The following is an 18,806-nucleotide window of genomic DNA, read 5'->3' on the forward strand; positions in this document are numbered from 1 at the left end:
TTTAATTTTAGTTTGTAGAATATAATAAGTGCACATCTCATGCTGGCCACTTTTATCATAATATGGTCCTTTTTTTGGAGCTTGACAGAATGTGCTCTCTGTTTTAATTATTGTTGCATAGAAAAGAGCTTCTTTTGTGTTCATTATGAGTACATTTTGACTGATTTATTCAATTTTATGTTAAATGAAGTTGCTTTGTATTAAACGGTCAGTAAAATCTCAGAGAAAATGTCATTGCGGATGTCTTTTTTCTAGCACCGTTACCCCAGCGCTTGAGCTTTTACCAGTCCCCTATATCTAATAAACCATTTCATTATTATAACACTAAATCTACTGTAGTTGCGGTTTGTTTAATGATGCACTATACCATTCAAACGTTTGGGTCGGTAGGATTTTTTAAGTTTTTTAAGTCTCATGCTCACCAAGGCTTCATTTATTTGATCAAAAATACAGTAATATTGTGATATATTATTACAATTTAAAATAGCTGTTTTCTATTTGAATATATTGTAAACTGTAATTTATTCCTGTGATCAAAGCTGTATTTTCAGCATCATTACTCCAGTCTTCAGTGTCACATGATCCTTCAGAAATCAGTGTATATGCTTCTCAGGAAACATTTCCTTTTGTTATTATTAATGTTAAAAACAGTTGTGCAGCATAATAGTTTTGTGGAAACTGTGATAATTTTTTTCATCCTTGCTGAATGTAATGATTAGTTTGTATAAAAAAACCTTTTTGACCCCAAACTTGTGAATAATATAGTGTATATCTAATATTTCAGCTACATTGTTAGCGGTATTCTGCTTAATGAAACTGCTGTTATCTGCGAGGGTTTTGATGGTCGGCTCTCATTAGTGAAGAACACTGTTCACAGTCTGAGATCTGTGGTTCTTCTGGCTCTGAGCCTACAACATGCCAAATCTCCATATGTTCTTCACTTATGACGACGCACAACACACACTTCAGACCAGAGAGATGCTCCTGCTGTGACAGCCGCCTCTTTTTCCTCTCTATTGAATGCTTTCTCTCTCCACCTTTACTCATTGCTTTCTTGTTTCCTTTATGGTGTTAGCTAGAGGGATAGTTCAACCAAAAAAGACAATTCTTTCATTATTTATTCATTCTCAAGCCATTCCCCTGCATGGTGTTGTTGTTGTTTGTTGAGAAAAACTGAGATTTTGAAGAATCTGTTATGACAGTTAATAGCGATCACATCTGTCAAGCTCTAAGAAGGAAAAAAAAAACACCATAAATGAATCACTAACTTGTGTGCATATGGAATAAAGTTTTCTAAAGGAACGCTACCGTTCAAAAGATTGGGGTTAGTCAAAATGTTTATGTTTTTGAAAGAAGTCTCTTATGCCCACCAATTATTTGATTAGAAATACAGTAAAAACTGTAATATTATGAAATATTAAATTTATATTATAATGTATTCCTGTGTTCAAAGCTGTATTTTCATCATCATTACTCCAGTCTTCAGTGTCACATGATCCTTCAGAAATCATTTAATATGCTGATATGCTGATCAAGAAACATTTGTTATTATTTTGAAAACAGTTCATGTTTTTGTGGAAACCTTGATAAATTTTTTTTCATAAGAAAAAGAACAGCATTTATTAATAGAAATATTTTTGTAACATAACTTTTGATCAATTTAATGCATCCTTGCTGAATAAAAGTATTAAAACGTACATGCATCAAACTTTTGAACAGTAGTATGATAGCTTTTTGTATGTGATACTCTAAAAGCATATACAGAGCCCACACAAATATTGGGTAAAATATTGGTATGGCATATAAGTTGGCCTATGTTTATAGTTGACATTTTTCTTGATTGTATTTTGATGCAAACAAAGAAGCAAGAAAAATGTAAACTATAAATCCATTGGTATAATATAGATTGAAGTTTTAAAATTCTATTTTGTGTTAACTGGGGAAACAAATAGACGCCGGCAGCTCCTGAGTGATCAGTTTAGTGTGATACCGTGTGTGTAATGGAGATGTTAATGAGTCCTCTAAAAGCAGAGCTGGTAATAACTCTCTCTTTCTTTACCCGCTCTCCACTGGCCCTCCACAGGGGCTTTTCTCTGGCTCTTCACACTCTATAGTGTCTAATGGAATTCAGTGTCTTTAGTGCCTCGACTGCCTTTAAAACGCCCTGTTCAAGTTTACACACCTCACAGAGAAAGAGAGAGAGAAAGGGATGTTGTCAAGTGAATCTCATAAAATCTGTCAAGAACATGACCAGGTCACCCCCAATATCAACAACTTGCATAAAGAATAATTTTTCAGAACTTCACATTTTATTTAAGACATTACAAACTTTTTTTTATTTTATTTAAAATTTTTTTTTTTTTTTTTTTTTTGCTATTATGTCATTACTGTGTAATGTGTTAGGACATTTTACTTTTCAGTTTTTTTGGGGTAATCCCCAGTATTCTCAATGATCTTCATTAATTATCAAAAATGTAATATTATATTACATTTATTAATTTAGCGGACATGTTCATCCAAAGCGATTTACAAATGAGAAATACAAGCAATTCATCTTAAATTATATTGTAAATCTAAAAATAATTATTTACATTTTTAAAAAAAATAAAAAGAAACATTCACAATTAAACTCTTTCCCCGCCAGCACCAGCATTTTTCATCATTTTCACAAAACTTTCATGGCCCCCAGAATATTTTGTTGTATGAATATAGAATATACCAAAAGAAAGAACAGACCCTTTGCTTTTTTTATTAACACTTGAATGTGGGTAAGATTCCTAAAAAAAAAATCAACATTTTGAAGACCTCGTCCTCGGTCGACATTTCATTCAACAGGCCGTTTTGATTTATATGCTGTTTAATATTTGGTGATCATGTTATTTTACATAGGCCTATGCTTAAGCAGTGCTTCTATCGCTAGTTTCTGCTTCTTTTGATCAGGAGATTCTGTACTATTTCAGAAGATGCGTAATAGCGCCCCCTACCATATAACAGTGGAAAAATGGATTTCCGGAAAATTCCGTCAATGGCGGGAAAAGATTTAAAGGCAATATAACGAATATTCTCATGATGAATAAATGCTTTACAATAAAAAAAAGTTTTTCAGATAACAGTAATGTATGAGATATTTTATGTAGATTTGTCATGCTCCAAAAATGAGATTTCATTTTGTTCATGCAAATGGCTATATTATTATTATTATTATTAGTAGTAGTATTGTTCACCCCCCTTATTTTGGCGAAAATGTGGCCTGGCAATGTTTTGAGTTAATGTGATTCTGTTAACCTTCACAATACATACAGTTGTGATGTATGGTGACAGTTAACATTTCTGTTTATGTTACTTAATCAAATCTAGCAACCAAGTGTTTTTGCACATATGTGTGCATGCTAGCTGTTGCGGTTTTGTGTGTCTGTGTGCATGTGTGTGTTTTGTGGAGGCGGGGTTTATCCAATACTATTGTGGAAGGGAAGGGATGTGGGGGTGAAAGTGTGCCCCCTCTGTCATTGGCTCTGGGCCTAATGTCACATTATGCGTCTCATTGTGTCTTTGTGATGCTGAGGGGTATAAATCCAGCCCTCTCAGTGTTCACACACACACACACACACACACACTCACTCCTCCGGCAGACCTACGCACTGAATCCTCAGAGAACAACAGCACGGGACACGTTGCATTTTATTAGGTTGAAGTTTATCAAGTGGATTGTTCTCAACCAAGACTTCGAAGGAACCAATTTCAAGATGGATTCTGATGCAAGCTCCACGTGCAGTCGGTCTTCTTCACCTGACCTGGCTGTGGACTCCAGCTTTTTCTCCAACAAGATGTTCCAAGCTTACGGAGAAACGGGGCAGCCCAGGTCCGAGAAAGTTTCCGGACGGTCACAGAGCTCTGACTCCAGCTCAAAGAGAGATCACTCCAAAGACGACCAGCAAGATCTACGACTTAAAGTGAACAGCCGTGAGCGCAAGCGCATGCACGACCTCAACCAGGCGATGGACGGGCTCCGAGAGGTGATGCCCTACGCTCAGGGCCCATCTGTACGCAAGCTATCCAAAATCTCCACCCTGCTCCTCGCCAGAAACTACATCCTCATGCTGTCCAGCTCTCTGGATGAGATGAAGAAGCTGATAGGTGATGTGTACGGAGCAAGCGCTCAGAGTCACTCGGCTAGACGGGTATTACCGCCAACTTCGGCTGCTCCGGCCCCCCAGTTGCAACTGCTCTCGCTTGCCCCATCCCTGCACTCTCTGGTGGGCAGCACCTCGACGACCACACCGGGTGTAGCCCATGCCCCTCACTCTCCACCCTCGGCTGGGTATCTGGGTTTCCACGCTCCACCTCTTTCCACCCTGATGAAAGACCCTCTGCATCTCTCCAGTGGCTACAGGCATTTCCCCGGCATGCCGTGCCCCTGCTCCCTCTGCCAGCCTCTCCCTGCCTCCACAGCCAGCCTGCACAGCCTCTCCATGGGGAAGTGATCCAGGCGAGGCCCAGGCTTCAGGCTGGAGTAGGCCGAAGTTGAATTACAGACTCAAAAAGAACTGAAAACTTCTGGATGTGTTTCTAGTTGTGTTGTATACATTGTAAATGTCCTGTACAGAATTTGTTTTTTTCTAACAAGCTGCTGCTATTTTTGTACTGAAGAATGTTTTGTAATGTTATAGCTGTATGAAAGCATTTTTTTTATAGTCACTATACTTCTATGTTCTTTGTAGCAAAATGGAGATTGAAAACGTATAGTTTTGTTTCTTAAATTAAACTTCTATTATTATAATGAAAAATACCTCTCCTGATTTCTCCTGTCTTCTTTTGGTCAATCAAACAAATTATTAGTATAATATTTTTCAGTGAAGTACACATAATAGAGTTTTTTTTTTTTAAAAGCTCAAACCAGATTAGATTCAGCAACAAGATATTATTGACTGAAGATCAACACAATCAAAGCAAATTGTTTCCTTAAAAAATATTGATTTCTATAATATTTTAGATAATAATGAAAGATTATAAGATGATTTAGCATCTCCCAACATCTCATATATATATATATATAATATATATAGTTCTCTAATACCAATATTTTTTGTACTGTAATATGCTTTGACTAACAACGCACAATTTTACAAGTTCAATGTAGATCAAATTTATTTATTTTTGGAACGTGCTAATAATGCCAGGCCGCCATTGCAAATTATAATAAATTGACTTAAACAATTAAATAACTAAAATAATTGACTTGCCTGACCAAATTAAATTAAACAACATTTTTAGTTGAATAAATTGTAGGAAATTATTAAATAATTCAAGAACAGATACCAAATATAAATGAAAAATATCATTCCACCCATAGTAATGTAAATAAAGCTAATGTAAACAGACTAGATTGAAATAATGAGGTTCTAAAATCCTGTAAAAAAAATGGCAGCTGCTCATCTGTTCTGAAATAATGCGTCAGTCTTTATGCATGTCAATGTGTTTTATGATATATATGAATATAAAATTAGTCCATATGCTTTCATCTAGCACCATTACCGCAATATTGCCCACACCATGTTTATGTTTTTAGCATATGCTAACAAACATGTGCATCATTTCAGACCGCTACAAAAAATGCTGCCATTGGACTGAACCATCTGTACCGAGACTAGTTAATGTATGAATAAGAAAGGCGCCCAGACCGCTCGGAGCCCGGGGCCTACTCTCACCCATCAATCAGACAGAGAGAGACGCAAGCTGTCGCCAGGTTGGCGCGTCAGCATTGTGCTGCACACGCAGGGGACGGCCAGCGCTCCTTTTCATGTTAGTGCAGGAAGATTTGTCACTGTCCAATAAAGCTGTGATCATATTCAGCCCGTCCTCACTGGGAGTCGTTTTTATGAGGGGCTCTGACAGCTGTGCACACCATCATTTGTTAGCTGGAAAGATCAGGGAAGACATTTGACTCTTCAGACTTTCTGATATGACCAATAGTTGGAGATGAAGGTGTGAAATAATAAGCACAACGGCATCAGAAATGAATCAGGGCTCAGGGTAAAAATGACTTAAAGTGACAAAACTCCTTTGATATTTATAATGTAGGTGTGAAATCCACTGTTTTATTTACAATCGATCCAATTGAAATAGTTGACGTAATGACATGCTTTGTTAAAAAACTACCATTCAAAAGTTTGGGGTCACAAAAATGTTAATCATTAATGTTTCCAACAGTAATAATCAGAAGTGTTTCTTGAGCAGCACATCGGAATGATATCTGAAGGAGTCAATTCAGTTTTGCATCACATCACATTACATCTTAATAATAAAAAAAAAACTGTACTTATATTCCACAATGTTACTGTACTTTTAATAATACTACTGTATTTTTAAAATGAATGCAGCCTTATATATTAAACATTAAAAATGTTACACAACCCAATTTTTAGGGGTAGTTTATGAAAATAAGTATTTAATTTCTGCATGTAGTGTGAATGCATAAGGCCTCATCATGTACTAAAATATCGAAACAAGTGAAAGCCTAATGAATAGCATCTGTGGCATGCAATGACCAACAAACATCATTTTGACTGATCTTGCAGTTCAAGTTTACTGTAAAAATCAAGTTTAACCTAATGAGACTTACTAGAGGAGGCATTCTTGAGAGGTTTAAAGCTAAAATATTTCATTGACATATACAGTAATATTTGAATGCATAAAGTCTTGAATTACTGTTTGAGACCGTGTGTATTATTGTGCAATGCCTTGCTTTCAGACTTCCATTGTAATGCAGATGGTGCCGATTGAACCCAGAATATTACTTTAAAGAGATGTCCTTTGAATATATCAAGTTATAAAATGCTAGCTTTTTATTTTCACTCCGTCACTGAAAGAGTTAATTTAAGGCTCTTCGCTACCATGGTAAGATCACACAGCCTCGAGTGGCTCGTTTGCTTTAACCCACCACGGCACAACAGTTTTCCGAAATTATATCACTAATACTGAAGCATAAATCAGAATGGTGCCAGTGGGCAGCATGCAAAATGTTGCAATCCAGTGTGTTTTTGAACTGAAATCTTAATTTGTGCAAAATCCTTTTATACACACATGGACACAGTTTGACGACTGTATTTCTCAAAGAGCTAAATCAAGCGTGATAAAAATACTACATTTCTCCTCACAGGAATCCCGGGCCGACAACTGATAAGATCAGAGGAGAGATGAAGAGATGTGTCTCCTCTCCTCCTCTGCTCTCCTCCCCTCTCTCTCTCACCCTAAATAGAGGAAGACAAATAGCACTCGCTCCGAGCACAGAAGAGAGGCGCAGGGGGCAGCCCGTAACACAGCCCCCTCCTTTTGTGTGATTTTCTGGATGCGGTAAGCGTCCGGTCGGCCTGCAGAGGGCCCTGACACTCCAACGCCAAACACAAAGGCGCTTAGCTCCTATTTATGGGCCCATTGACAGCGCTAAAGAGCTCCTGTCAGGGCCTGCTCACAGTCAGCTGGTGAACGTCCCAGCGGGGGGAGGCAGCTGCCGTCCTGCCCAGAGAGAAGAAGCTCCCTCAGCGGGTCCCGTGTCCCTGCGGCCCCCCTGAGTCGGGGTCCCAGGCACAGGTGGGGTATGGGAAGCTGAACACATTGTGGGGATTATTGGGAGCTGTGGCCCGGCCTGCTGCACAGGGATAATTAGACACATTGACTTGTGCAAAGCTGGTGTTTCCTGATTGGGGGCAGATGGTGACGGTCCAGAGAGAGAGAACAGCAGGGGATGTATCTGTATATGAACGCTTGTTAGGGAAAGGTGATATATCAACATATATAACATATATATAACATACGAACATATTTCTAATACATGCATACAGTATAGATAGATAGATAGATAGATAGATAGATAGATAGATAGATAGAATAGATAGATAGATAGACAGATAGATAGATAGACTAGATAGATAGATGATACATAAATAGATAGATAGATAGATGGATAGACAGATAGATAGATAGATGATACATGAATAGATAGATAGAAAGAGAGATGGACGATTTACATGCTACGTCACTTTTACAAACATTAGAAATCTATCTATCTATCTACTATCTATCTATCTATCTATCTATCTATCTATCTATCTATCTATCTATCTATCTATCTATCTATCTATCTATCTATCTATCTATCTATCTATCTATCTATCTATCTATCTATCTATCTATCTATTCTATCTATCTATCTATCTATCTATCTATCTATCTATCTATCTATCTATCTATCTATCGATAAGATAGATAGTATAAATAAGATGTATATAGTGTATGATTCTGTCACTTTTGATTGGTTTAATGTGTCTTTTCTGTTTAAAAGTTGTTGTTTTTTTCTCACAAAAACATCTTACTGACACCAAACTTTTGGGCAACTTTTGGTCATACAGTATATACACACACACGTGCGCTTTTTCCTTTATAAAACAACATCAAACCTGCCTGAAATTTGACCATCCAGTCGATATGTGTTTGTTTACATGATCTCTCTCTCTCTCTCTCTCTGTCCCCTTCTCTCTCTCTCTCTCTCTCTCCTCTCTCTCTCTCTCTCTCTCTCTCTCTCTCTCTCTCTCTCTCTCTCCTCTCTCTCTCTCTCTCTCTCTCTCTCTCTCTCTCTCTCTCTCTCTCCTCTCTCTCTCTCTCTCTCTCTCTCATCTCTCTCCTCTCTCTCTCTTCTTGTGTTTTTGGTACCCAATGATCCTTCTGCAATCTGTCTGAATGTGACATCGGGAGCATCTAATCAATACATGAATACACCTTCTGTGGCGATTTAGACTGACAGAGTTAATCAGGGAACCAAAGGTCCCAATTAGTGGGATTGGGGAGCATTTGGGGGACATATTGTGGAACACACGCACATATTGCTCCGGGAGGCTTCAATTAAGAGAGAGGCACACGAGACAGCGAGGCTGACCCGGTGACATTCTGTTAACCTCACTTCCTGTCACTCGCTCAGAGCTCGCTGACAAGCAAAACACAGCTGGGATGCATATAATGTGTGTGAGGGGTCTGGGGCCTCAGGTGTGTGGTTAAACACTCCCATTAGGGCTCAATCCATATGGGCTGTTCTGAATTCTAATGAGGTGATAAACTCCTCGTGTCAATTCCATTATGAGCAAATTCATTTCTTGATTATGTGTAACAGAGTGACGAGACAAACTCTCTCCCTTGAGACCTCACACCACTTATGATTGTTTTCAGTCCTCTAAAAGCTTAACATTTTGAACATGCTTTGAAAAATAGAGACAAAGGATTTTTTTTTAAAGCCGTATATCATTTTTAAACTAGAATGACTTTTTCATTATTCTAGAGGACAGAAATACTGTATGTAAATTAAATATATAAAATATATTACCCATATACAATATGTAAAATATAAATGAAATCACCCATATATTTATTTTTTTCTCACTGGACGTTCAACCTGGGCCACATTTCCCAAAATCATTGTGAGCTGTAAGTTGTTATATTTACATGTATAGGCTATATATATATAATTCAATTCAATTCAAATTGCTTTATTGGCATGACTGTACATATTACAATATTGCCAAAGCTTGTAACACATAGTATAATAATAAAGACATAAAGAATAATAAAGTATTATAACAACTTAAATTCAAATGTACAAATTAAATTAATTGCACAAATTAACAGTGTAACAGGTTATAATTTCTGTGAACATTTGATACCACAGTGTTTTAACATATATACACACACACACACACATTGCTGAGGGTCACTGTGGTGGACATTAGGGAAACATACTGAGGTCAGTCTCACACACATACACACATTCACCTGCTGTCTCTCAGGCTGTGGCACACACACACGTATCTGGCAGCCAGTGTTGCGGTCTGTCCCTCTCCTAGTAAGATCTTTATCTGTTCTACTTCAGTCATGGCTGTAAAGTTCTGTATTAAGTTATTAAGTTTGTTAAAGTAGTCAAATGAGGTTTGTCTCGACCTCTCCTGTCCTACACTGAACACACACCCTTTGCTCTCGGGGTAACCAGCTCTTTCTGTGTCTGCCGGTCTCGATGGCTAGACTGTGTTCACTCAGCCTGTACTTGCTCAGGATCCGTCTCTGCTTTGTGTCTCTCACACTCTGGAGATATTCTTCCAATTCATAATTTGATTTCAGATTTCGATAGAATTGTAATTTACTTTGTGTTTTGGTTTCCTGATCCCAATGTTCCAGATATGTATTTTTAGACTGTTTGATAATTTGGTTTATTCTGATGTGTGTGTGAGAGGCAGTGCTGGTCTGAGACTGGTTAGTGTTAGTCGGGTTAGTCGGGTTAGTGAGTCTCAGGACCAGCTGACTGTGGAGACTCTTTTCGGGGTTCAGTTCTTGGGTTTGTAATGCTTTAAAATGTAGCGATTCTGTGGGACTTGATTTTAGATGCATCCAGAATTTGAGGGATCTTTTTTGCATATTAATAATCAATGGGAATCGGCCTAATTCTGCCCTACATGCATTATTGGGTGTTTTTCTTTGTAGTTTTAGTATCATTTTGCAGAATTCTGTGTGTAGGGCTTCTGTTGGATGTCTGTCCCATCTAGTGTAGCTCTGATCACTGAGTGGACCCCAAACCTCACTTCCATACAGCGCAATGGGCTGGATTACACTATCAAAGATTTTACACCAGATTGGAATCGGTAATTCAGTGTTTTGGAATTTCTTCTTAATTGCATATAGAGCTCTTCGAGCTTTGTCTTTGAGAGCATTCACTGCCATACTGAAACTCCCCGATGCAGTGATGACCAGGCCGAGGTGTGTGTGTGTGTGTGTGCAGTGATGACCAGGCCGAGGTGTGTGTGTGTGTGTGTGTGCAGTGATGACCAGGCCGAGGTAAGTGTACTGCATCGTGTGCTCTAGGCCGGTGCTGCCTAGACTGAACTGGTATCTGTGTTCCTGACATCTGGGCTTCTTAGACCATACTGTTGGTCTTTGTGAGGTTGACTGCCATATATATATATATATATATATATAATATATATATATATACACTGATATATATATATATATATATATATATATATATATATATATATATATATATATGTATACTATTTAAAAAAAATGTATAAAATATTGTATATGACTGTTGTTATATGTAACTGTATTCACTACAAAGACAGATGCAATATTTTATTTATATTATTTATATATTTATTTATTCAAAACCAATTAGTCTCTTGTAGTGTGTGATTGTTGCTCTTGACGGCCCCTAGAGGCCTTCAGTGTAATGACAGGTGTTTTCGCGTTTCATCACAAATCTTGATCCTTTGCGGTTGCCTTACGCCGCAGTCTTAATAGAAAATATTTTTACAAACTAATTCAAACACACGTTCACTTTTTTAACGCAATTTACTGGTTTATATAACTCTTAAAATCATTATTAAATCATCTTCAATATGTTTAGTGTGGTGTTTATTAATATTATTTTGACGCTTTGGTGAGGTCAGAGTTCAGTTCACACGGATGTCGTCATGCGCTGAAGATGGCAGACGGGTGAGTTTACTGCAGACAAATGTTCACTTTTTTATTTTAATGCACAATATAAATAAAATGTTAGCATTTTGCAACAGTAAGTCCACTCTGAAGAGTGTATATCCGCATTAAAGAGATGTCTGTGATCTTTGTAAATGATGAGTTTTATTGGCGGATGTGAAATAGGAAGTCGGACGTGTTTGTTTACAAAAATATCACGGAATCATGAAAGACAAATACATGTTACAGTCATCGGATTCGTTATTATTGTAATATTTCTGTAAATCCATCCCATATAAACATTAAAAAAACAAACATAGATCATGTATATCACAGTAAAGTGATGAAACCGAATGGTCTGAGACATTGAAATGAACGTATGTCGCAGATTGTTCCAGATTGATTAGACTATTTAACTTACACACACGATTTATGGATTATGAGTCATTCCTATCCTATGCAGGACTTACTGTACCTCAAATATGTCGAAGATTAAATATTTTTGTTTTAAAGAATTCTAATTACATTGGTTAGTTTTCTTTTATCTCAGTTTTACTATTAACATTATGGAGAATTGTAAATAACCTCAGCACTTTGGTCGTCAGTCACTCACATCCTGTTAATTTTTTTGCCATCGTGTAAATAATCAGGTTTAATTAGTGAAGTTTAAGTGCCTAAGCTTGACCAGAGCCTATTTCTATACAGAAGTCAAATCACCTTTATTTATAGCACTTTACAATACAGATGGTACAATACAAGCAGCTTTACAGTGATGATAATAGGAAAATAATGTTGTACAGCAGATCTAGAAGTAAATAGTGTCATATTCCAGCTTAAGTTCAGTAATGGTTAATTTTTTGTTGTAAAAAGTTATTAATTTAGTTCATTTATCTACATAAATAAATTATCTATAGCTGCTCTTGAGAAAACAGTGATGTTATCGTCCAGCTCAGTTGAGTTCTCATATAATGGTGAACCAGGAATCCTACCCAAATGTAACATGTCCGATGATTATTTATCATTTGAGTCATGTCTGATGATTTCAGGGAAGGAGGATGGTGGGGAGGCTGGTTGACACAGAGCTTCCAGACCGTCAAAGACAAGGTGAGATAAATCCAGATCAGTTCCAGTGTGACTTTATGATATGGATAATGCTGAAATGTTTTAGGTATCTCTCAATGATGTGTTTTGGAAAAGCAATGACTGATCAATGGCTACAAATGGTGTTAAACGTTTTGAATCACTAGTGAGAATGCTTCTATTTTGCATTATTTTCTAATTTGATAAAATGTTTATTTTATCAGCAGAACAATTTAAGTGAAGTTGTTGAAAAGCAGCATAAATGTCTTATATTCGCTCCCCTCTTGCTTTATTAGTGTAGAAAAATTATTTCTTATTTATATTTCTGTCTTAATAACCTTACTTCGTTTTAAATCTAAAACGGTTTAATTTATTAAAAATAAATCCCAGATATTTAATATGGAACCAGATTTCTGGACCCCGTTGTAGATTAAATTAGTTTTAAATCTTAAAGTCGTCATAAGTATTACATTTGTTTTCTTGTTTAATATTTCATGCATATATATATATTCTGTTTTCTCGACAGTCAGCTGAGGCGTATGAGTTTATCAAACGAGACCTGACAGAATTCTCCAGCGTGGTCCAACATGACACAACATGCTCCATTGTTGCGACAGCGAACGCTGTTAAGAGCAAACTGGCCGTAAGGAAACAATTTTACATTACATCACACCTAAACAATGTTAATTGTATAGTGTTTGGTCTTGTGCTAAGAGTAGACATAACATCTCTTTAGGTTTGTTTATGTAGATGTAAGCCCTAGCCACAGATTATAGGTTTTAAGCTTCTTCTTTTTAGGTTGAAGGTTCATCAGAGGCCACGGAAAAGGTGAAGAAGGGCCTTTCAAATATACTGGGTGTGATCACAGACACTTTGGCCCCTCCCCAAGACATGACCATCGACTGTGATGTCATCACGCTGGTGGCCACTCCTTCAGGCACAACAGAGGTGTATGACAGCGGCAAGGTCAGCCACATTCACTCTTTAGAAATATATATGCATATATATACTACTGTATGTATGTGTGAAGGGACACATGATGAGGTTAATTGTTCCGTCATAGCCATGACAAATATATGCATATCACTTGCTAAATGGAAGCATGTTTTCATTAACTTGTTGATAGAGTACAGTAGAGTGTCAGTATTCCATGATTTTGATTGACATGTACTGGTTTTCCTCTCAGGCTCGACTCTACAGTCTTCAAGCAGACCCGGCTACATACTGCAATGAGCCAGACGGTATGTCTCTGCCTCATGTTGTCTCTTTCTCAAGCAGGGATGTGTGTTCAAGGTCAAGTGTTTGATGTGTATTCCATGTAGGGCTTGGTTAAAAATATCTATAATATTGTCATTTTGAAGAACCGATATCGATTCTTAAAGGACAAGTTCGATATTTTACACTTAAAGCCCTGTTTTAAGATCGTTTCTGATGAAATAGAACGGTTACGATTAAAACCACAGAAACCGAAAATTCTCGGGCCAGCAGCATGTGTCCAAATTTCAATCTTAAACGCTCTATTTCATCAGAAACGATCTTAAAACTGGGCTTTAAATGTAAAATACCGAACTTGTCCTTTAAAACCAATGAATCAATCGTTCTATGCTGTTTTCAGTTGATCAATGAACAAAACTTTGTCGCACCTCCCATCCAATAAATCGCAATAAGCTTTGTTACTTCTGATATGAAAGTCTCAGCTTTCAAATTCTGTTAATATTATGATGTTTCTGATAGGCCCCAATTCATCAGTATTGAATCGAATCATATTGAAGGCTTGTGAAACAAATCTAATGGAATTTTGAAATTTGTGTCAATGCCCGGCCCTAATTGCATGTATTTTTGTCTTTCCAGGCCCTCCACAACAGTTTGATTCCTGGCTCTCCAGTTTCATTTTAGAAGAGAGGAAGGCAGAGATCTCTGAACTGCTGGTCAACAGTCCTGCCATAAGAGCTCTTTATACTAAAATGGTATGATCATGCTTCATCCTCCTTTAAATTACATTCTTATTGACCATCTGATTTTGTCTGGGCACATTATTCAAGATATCATTCTTTTTGTTACTTTAATCTTTTCATGTCAGGTGCCGGCGGCAGTGGCTCATTCAGAGTTCTGGCAGCGGTACTTCTATAAAGTGTTCCAGTTGGAGCAGGTACAGCAGATCTGTGTCTGATGAGAATTCAGGATTATGTGCTTATCTGAACACACACAGCTCAGACACTCAAACAACATGACGACATCAGTATGAGTCACAGGATACTTACCAGCACAACACTTTCTTTGCTGAGGTTTCATATTTGTTTTAGGTGTGCCTTCAAAGACACATCCAGTCAGTTACAGATTAACATGGTAGCGCCATCTGCTGATCAGAGTGTGTATCTACACTAAGTTTGCAGTCTGTGTGTAGAGAAGTGGTTCTCAACCTGTTTAATTCAAAGGCCAACACAATAAGCCCCCCCCCCCGTGTTATGACAAAGATTGGGAGATAAATTAAGCAACTGCAATTAATTGTATAAAAACAGTAGTTGTTGTGGGGATTTTTAAAAAAGTAATAGGATTGCAGTTTAAAATTTTATTCTTTAGCATTGCAGATAATTATTTTAATACACAATTTAATCAATAATAAATAAATAAGCAAACAAACTTTATTCGTAAAAATAATTGTAAGTCTTTGCTAAGGCCTTCTGATTGGTCTAAAAATGCATTTATGCATCGCAATGCATTAATTTTAGGATTTAATGCTACCTAGTCTGTTAAACATTTATTTATTTGCCAAAATACAGCTCAACATTACAATTACAACAAAATATTTTATTTTAAGTTGTAAAAATCCACCCCAATCGAATTCCAGCACAGTTGTATTTCACAACACATTTTATGAAAATAATTATGAATCAACCCAAATAATCAAATCAAATGGATAAACATTTTCTGTTTGTTACTTTTCAGTAATATTGTGTAGATTAAGTGGTTGTTTTATTTAAAGGTACAGTTCTCTTATAAATGAAAATCTGTCAACATTTACTCACCATAATAAAAAAACTAATTGGTCAATAAAAAATTCCAGGGTCTATATCTTCTAGCATTAAAATGTTAATTAATATGCTTTGTTATAATTGTCATTATTGTCAGTTATGACCATTTTTTAAAAACAATGTTATTTATTGAATATAGTTGCTGTTTTAGGGTTTGCACAGCTCCCTTTAACATGACTTTCATTTTATATATCATAAAATGTGTGTGTGTTTGTGTTTGCAGGAAGAGGCTAGGAGGGTAGCGTTGAAGCAGAGAGCAGAGCGCAAGACTTCTGAGAGTCTTGGCTGGGAGGAAGAGGACGAAGAAGGTTTGACTGAATTTTTATGGGAAAGTGTCAAACATATTGACTAGCTAAACCTTTGCGTCCGTTCTAAAACTTTGTGAGCTGCCTTGCTGTCCGTCTGCTTGTTAGGAAGCTCACTAGGTTTTGGGACAGAGCATTTGTGTTCCTTTATCAGCATCTTTTCTCTCTCTCTATCCGCAGGTGAGTTTCTTGGGGCCGCGTCTTCATCTCGCTTAGATTTCACACCCCCTGTGGAAGAGGCACGTGTCCCTGCGGTGACGATAGAGACCCCTGAAAGCTCCTCTCCTCCTCAAGTGGTGGTTTCCTCCAGCAACGTAGCATCTGACGTCACCCCCTCCGTAAGCAGTGACAGCGTCAGTTTCCCCACCCAGATCGAGAATCAAGCGGACTCGGTCACCATCAGAGTCACGCAGCTGTCGCCCGCTGATGATGAGGTCTCTCAGAAACTCTCAGAGGCCAGTCTACAGGAGACAGTCCCGGAGGAGCGACCCGCGCCGCATGAAGAGCCCGCCAGAGAGGACATCGCTCAAGACCTCCGAGTGTTTGAGCTCAACTCGGACAGCGGCAAATCCACACCCTCCAATAATGGCAAAAAAGGTGAGGAAGCCCCCACAATAATTTGTACTAACTGTATAGATCAAATAATATATGTTGTTTGCTTTATACCATCTGTAAATACACAAGAAACATCATGATCATATTCCAGGATGACAATGTCAAGATTCATCAGGCTCAGATTGTGAAAGAATGGTTGTGAGGAGCATGAAGAATCTTTTTCACGCATGAATTGATTAAATTCATTGCAAGTGTTTGGGATGTGCTGGAGGAGACTTTACAGAGTGCTGGACTCTTGCATTGACAATACAAGATCTTAACACAAAATTGATGCACCTCTTGGTAGAAAAAATGTTGTGATGTTATTTTCATCAAGAGGTGCATACATTTTTGGTCAAGATCTTGTATTGACAAGTAATAGCTCTCTCAAAAATGGTAACTTGTGCAAAATGTTTTTTAACTTTTTGTTTAACATTAAAACAACCAGCATTGCGACGTTTTGCACCGTTACAAATTTTTGTCAGTATGTTTAAAAAAGAAAAGAAATTAATACTTGTATTCAGCAAGGAAGGATGCATCAGATAAAATGACCGTAAAGACATTTATAATGTTACAAAAGATTTCTATTTCAAACAAACACTGTTTTATTTGACAAAGAATCATGATTTTTTTTTATCACCGTTTCCACAATAATATTAACTGTTTTCAACATTGATAATAATCAGAAGTGTTTCTATAATATATTGAAATAGAAAACAGTTATGTTAAATTAGTTTTTATAAGTAAATGCAGCCTTGGTGAGCATAAGAGATCTTGAAATCTTGTCTAAATTTGTTGATGTAATGTTTGCACTGTGTGTATTTACACATGTAGGTTCGAGTACAGATGTGAGTGAAGACTGGGAGAAGGATTTTGATCTGGATATGACAGAGGAGGAGGTTCAGATGGCTTTGTCGAAAATAGACGCAACGGAAGAGGTTTGTTCTTTATGATGGTTAACGATAAACTAGAAATGACAAAGAGCCTAATACCATGTTTAGGAACAATACAGAATAATGATACAGAATAATAAATAATAGGTGGTATGACTGTATATATCGTGGCGACGGTATAAAATATTTTGCTATATCGTGGTATGTAGATACAGTATATATATAATACGCACAGCACTATTGACACTTTTGTTGTATTACTTTTGTTTAATTTATATAACAAACAAAAAAACTAGATTGTGATATATATCGTTATTGTGAAGTAAAATTTCTCATATTGTGAAATAAGATTTTGGTCATATCGCCCACTCCTAATACGGAATAATATCTATTTTATTTTCTGACCGTGGTTTTTCATTTGAAAGCAATGATATTTCTACAGATTTCTAACAGTGGAGCGCAGTGGTTTTATCTTTTTTGATTTGTTGAACATCAAATGGGCATCAGAAATCCAGGGATTTTTCTAGCTTGTTTCTTTCCTTATTAACTTATTTTAGCTTCATCAGAAACATAGCATTTTGAGTGGAATACTGAGTGTTTTTGTAGTCGAGTACATGTTAACTGAACTCCAGATGTGGGATTTGGTAGATGCCTTTACCCAAGTTTCACATATACTAGGTGTCTTGTGCATGTGTATGCATGGGCAGCTCGCAGTTCTTGTTTAGCGCTTAAGTCATTGACATGTGACACATCAGGATAGATTAGCATTTACACAGTGCAGTGTGGTCATATGCATATCTGACCCCCTTCGAATGTTTTCTAAGTGATCCGATAACAAAACATACATTTTCGCTATCCATTTGTGATGTTCACTGAGATGAATGTTAATACCAGTTATAAATTTGGTTTTCATTATTTTAATCTCTTCACCAGTTGGAAGATGCAGACTGGGAGAACTGGGAGTGAGAATCTGGTGGAGGGAATTCTGGTCCGAAACCGACACGAGACGTTGCTGTACCCAAAGTGAACCATGCTTAATGTATTTAACTCCTAGTCTACAGTCACACCTGCTCATTTCACCAGTCCATTGAGCAGGTCTCCTCCTGCGAATGCAATTAACATGAAGTGTGTTCTCTAATCAGAGCTGGTGAAGGGGTGATCTGTTTTTGCTCTGGCTCTCCTAAAAATGACCTGCGGTGAAACACTAAGACAGTTCAGAGAAAGCACGTATCGGCTAATGAGGAGAGGTCATCTCGCATTGCCATTTGTACCTGCCGTATATGTACATTTATGTTATTCTTTGGAGATTTCAGTGGGAGAATGCAAATTAATTGCCAGGGCTCCTGATTAGCTGTAATCGATTAAGCTGTTCATCATTCTTATAGGATTAG

General features: G+C 37.2%; 2 protein-coding genes across 2 annotated transcripts; both read left to right on the plus strand.

Annotated features, from left to right (window-relative positions):
• Window positions 1-3,468: 3,468 nt before the first annotated feature.
• Window positions 3,469-4,624, plus strand: olig4 (oligodendrocyte transcription factor 4). The gene has a single exon (XM_056250588.1). The coding sequence runs from the start codon at window positions 3,522-3,524 to the stop codon at window positions 4,479-4,481; it is 960 nt and encodes a 319-aa protein (XP_056106563.1). The 5' UTR covers window positions 3,469-3,521; the 3' UTR covers window positions 4,482-4,624.
• Window positions 4,625-11,432: 6,808 nt separating this feature from the next.
• bsdc1 (BSD domain containing 1) lies at window positions 11,433-18,535 on the plus strand. The gene is made up of 11 exons (XM_056250631.1): window positions 11,433-11,532; window positions 12,558-12,615; window positions 13,118-13,234; window positions 13,390-13,557; window positions 13,778-13,832; window positions 14,443-14,558; window positions 14,672-14,740; window positions 15,847-15,931; window positions 16,109-16,525; window positions 17,357-17,460; window positions 18,349-18,535. Exons 1-11 carry the CDS (start codon window positions 11,522-11,524, stop codon window positions 18,379-18,381), a joined length of 1,233 nt encoding a protein of 410 aa, XP_056106606.1. The 5' UTR covers window positions 11,433-11,521; the 3' UTR covers window positions 18,382-18,535.
• Window positions 18,536-18,806: the final 271 nt, after the last annotated feature.

This window comes from Rhinichthys klamathensis, unplaced genomic scaffold, assembly GCF_029890125.1.
Source record: "Rhinichthys klamathensis goyatoka isolate OS25496 unplaced genomic scaffold, OSU_Roscu_1.1 h1tg000072l_1, whole genome shotgun sequence".
NCBI lineage: Eukaryota > Metazoa > Chordata > Actinopteri > Cypriniformes > Leuciscidae > Rhinichthys > Rhinichthys klamathensis.

Bases quoted from the DNA above. Each gene is read 5' to 3' on its own strand.
- olig4 (XM_056250588.1), top strand. From the start codon at position 3,522: ATGTCACATTATGCGTCTCATTGTGTCTTTGTGATGCTGAGGGGTATA.
- bsdc1 (XM_056250631.1), top strand. The intron at 12,616-13,117 runs GTGAGATAAATC...TTTTCTCGACAG, and splicing joins TCCAGACCGTCAAAGACAAG to TCAGCTGAGGCGTATGAGTT. The intron at 14,741-15,846 runs GTACAGCAGATC...TTGTGTTTGCAG, and splicing joins AAGTGTTCCAGTTGGAGCAG to GAAGAGGCTAGGAGGGTAGC.